The sequence below is a fragment of the Myotis nattereri genome (genome assembly GCF_964212035.1).
Source record: "Myotis nattereri genome assembly, chromosome: 3".
In the NCBI taxonomy this organism is placed as follows: Eukaryota; Metazoa; Chordata; class Mammalia; order Chiroptera; family Vespertilionidae; genus Myotis; species Myotis nattereri.
In genome coordinates, this window is record NC_138077.1 from 51,526,603 (window position 1) to 51,529,835 (window position 3,233).

At 51.9% G+C, this 3,233-nt stretch overlaps 1 protein-coding gene across 1 annotated transcript; it reads left to right on the plus strand.

Moving 5' to 3' along the window:
- The first annotated feature begins 320 nt into the window (after positions 1–320).
- Positions 321–2,899, plus strand: HES1 (hes family bHLH transcription factor 1). Its single transcript, XM_081088521.1, has 4 exons — positions 321–669; positions 806–901; positions 1,142–1,229; positions 1,902–2,899. Exons 1-4 carry the CDS (start codon positions 562–564, stop codon positions 2,450–2,452), a joined length of 843 nt encoding a protein of 280 aa, XP_080944647.1. The 5' UTR covers positions 321–561; the 3' UTR covers positions 2,453–2,899.
- Positions 2,900–3,233: the final 334 nt, after the last annotated feature.

Sequence of the window (3,233 nt, forward strand, 5' to 3'; positions counted from 1 at the left end):
CCAAAGAAATAAACTAAACTAGAGCAAAACCAATGCGGAAAAAATCCTGCCTAAAGCAAAGCCCAGCAGGGATAGTATCAAAGGGTTAAAATCCTTTTGATTGACGTTGTAGCCTCCGGTGCCCCGGGCTCAGGCGCGCGCCATTGGCCGCCAGGGCTTGTGCCTGGCGGCCAATGGGGGGGCGCGGTCCACGAGCGGTGCCGCGTGTCTCCTCCTCCCATTGGCTGAAAGTTACTGTGGGAAAGAAAGTTTGGGAAGTTTCACACGAGCCGTTCGCGTGCAGTCCCAGATATATATAGAGGCCGCCAGGGCCTGGGGATCACACAGGATCCGGAGCCGGTGCTGATAACAGCGGAATCCCCTATCTACCTCTCTCCTTGGTCCTGGAATAGCGCTACCGATCACCAAGTAGCCATAAGATATTATAATAAACGCTCAGCACTTGCTCAGTAGTTTTGTGAAAGTCTCGAATAAAAGGGACATAAAACAATTTTTTCGTGTGTGTGTGAAGGACTCCAAAAATAAAATTCTCTAGGGATTTAAAAAAAACAACAACAGAAAATGCCAGCTGATATAATGGAGAAAAATTCCTCGTCCCCGGTGGCTGCTACTCCAGCCAGTGTCAACACGACACCGGATAAACCAAAGACAGCATCTGAACACAGAAAGGTAAGGGCAGTACCTGTATCTCTCTGAAGCCCCAAGAAATTAAGCTGGGGTGGGCGGGGGGTCTTTTATCCCTTAAAACTCCCTTGGTGAAATGGCAGATCCCATGGGAACTGAGGACTTTTTTATTTATTTACAGTCATCAAAGCCTATTATGGAGAAAAGACGAAGAGCAAGAATAAATGAAAGTCTGAGCCAGCTGAAAACACTGATTTTGGATGCTCTTAAGAAAGATGTAAGTGGATAATGCTGCTTTTTTAGCTTTAATAAATGAAATACTATTTCTCGGGTACTACGTAAGAATGAAATCTTCTCACCGGCGGATCTTCCCCGCCAGCATTGCGTTCTTTGAGGCGGGAGGGCCGGTCCCCTTCAGTGGGGGTCTGGGGAGGTCGGCGCCATGGGAGGGACCCCCAGCACTCCGAGGCTGCCGGCGGGGGTCTCACTTGCCTTCCTTGCCTCCTCTTCTGTGCAGAGTTCGCGGCATTCCAAACTGGAGAAAGCAGACATTCTGGAAATGACAGTGAAGCACCTCCGGAACCTGCAGCGGGCACAGATGACGGGTGAGGGCGGCTTGCCGCATCCCCCTCTGCGGGCGTCCCTCTCACCGGGCGGTGATTTCTTCCAGACTTCCGCCCGTGGTTGTGAGAGGCATTCAGCTACATTTTACTGCCTTGGCTCACTCTTACGTTCCCACGGTCTGGGGCTTATTTATAGCCACAACTCCAAGTTGTTACTGTTCCGGAAAGGGAGGGAGAGTGGTTGCAGCGGCGAGGGCGGCGGGCGGCTTGGCAGCGGGGAAAGCGGGTGGGGGCCAAAGGGCTTAGAACTGTGGCGTTTTGAGCTGCGTAGAGCCTGGAGGTCTTGTGCTTTAGCAGTCCCTCCTCCCCCATTATAGAAGGGGAAATGAGGTTCGGATGGCCGGGAAGGGCATTACCCAAGGTCACATCGCACGCGCTGTGTGTGTGTGTGGGGGGGGGGGGGGTAAGATCTAGGGCCGAGATCGGTTTAAATCCAGCGATTAAGAATGGAGAGAAGGAGCGTTTTGGCTTAAGTCGCCAAGCTAGTGTGGAGAAGTGGATGGTTTTACTAAACCCACCCACCCTAACTGGAGGCAGTTCTGCGGGCCCAGTGGTCAGGAAGGCAAGCCGCGAGGACCTCCCAGGGCGGAGGCGGTGGCCTCGGGGCCAGGGCCTTACGGTGACCTGACCTGTCTGTCTCCTTCTGGTCTGCAGCCGCGTTAAGCACAGACCCGAGCGTGCTGGGGAAGTACCGCGCGGGTTTCAGCGAGTGCATGAACGAGGTGACCCGCTTCCTGTCCACGTGCGAGGGCGTTAACACCGAGGTGCGCACCCGGCTGCTCGGCCACCTGGCCAACTGCATGACCCAGATCAACGCCATGACCTACCCCGGGCAGCCGCACCCGGTCTTGCAGGCGCCGCCCCCACCCCCGCCAGGACCCGGCGGCCCGCAGCACGCGCCATTCGCGCCGCCGCCGCCACTCGTGCCCATCCCCGGGGGCGCGGCGCCCCCTCCCGGCGGCGCGCCCTGCAAGCTGGGCAGCCCCGCCGGAGAGGCAGCTAAGGTGTTCGGTGGCTTCCAGGTGGTGCCGGCTCCAGACGGCCAGTTCGCCTTCCTCATCCCCAACGGGGCCTTTGCTCACAGTGGCCCCGTCATCCCAGTTTACACCAGCAACAGCGGGACCACCGTGGGGCCCAATGCAGTGTCGCCTTCCAGCGGACCTTCGCTCACGGCCGACTCCATGTGGAGGCCCTGGCGGAACTGAGGGGCTCAGGCCACCCCTCCCCCCAAACTCAACCTCTCTCTCTCTCTTCTCTCGGGACACTAAACAGGAACTTGGATGCTGGGAAAGAAGAGAACTTTTGTGATTAAGTGGTTACTTTGTTTTTTTAATTTCTAAAAAGTTACTTTTTTTGTAGAGAGCTGTATTAAGTGACTGACCATGCACTATATTTGTATATATTTTATATGTTCATATTGGATTGCGCCTTTGTATTATAAAAGTTCAGATGACATTTCGTTTTTTACACGAGATTTCTTTTTTATGTGATGCCAAAGATGTTTGAAAATGCTCTTAAAATATCTTCCTTTTGGGAAGTTTATTTGAGAAAATATAATAAAAGAAAAAAGTGAAGGCTTTTATGTCTTAGAACTGATTATTTCAGAATATGTAAAGAAAATAAAGGCACTTGGCAGAATTTGAATTACATGTAATCTGAGAATTCAGGAACTGGCTCTGTTGTTATTCAAAGAACATTTTTAAAAATCCATCAAACCTTTCACCATGAACTATATTCCATTTAATTTGCAAGAACCTATGCAATATGGCTTCTCTGATCAATTTGTGATAAATTCCTTAGAGAATTTCAAACAGTTAGTTATAGTTGGGTAGGCCATTCAGGGTACCTGCTCCTTCTGAGAAAGGTTGAAGAGGACTGAATTCATGAAGTTGATGGATCTAGTACCATTGCCCGGGTCACTTTAAGGGAGGCTCCTGCAGCCCTTCCCCCCTGGGGTAGCTTACCAACATTCAAAGTAAAAACACT

Bases quoted from the DNA above. Each gene is read 5' to 3' on its own strand.
- HES1 (XM_081088521.1), top strand. From the start codon at position 562: ATGCCAGCTGATATAATGGAGAAAAATTCCTCGTCCCCGGTGGCTGCT. The intron at 902-1,141 runs GTAAGTGGATAA...TCTTCTGTGCAG, and splicing joins TGGATGCTCTTAAGAAAGAT to AGTTCGCGGCATTCCAAACT. The intron at 1,230-1,901 runs GTGAGGGCGGCT...TCTGGTCTGCAG, and splicing joins GCAGCGGGCACAGATGACGG to CCGCGTTAAGCACAGACCCG.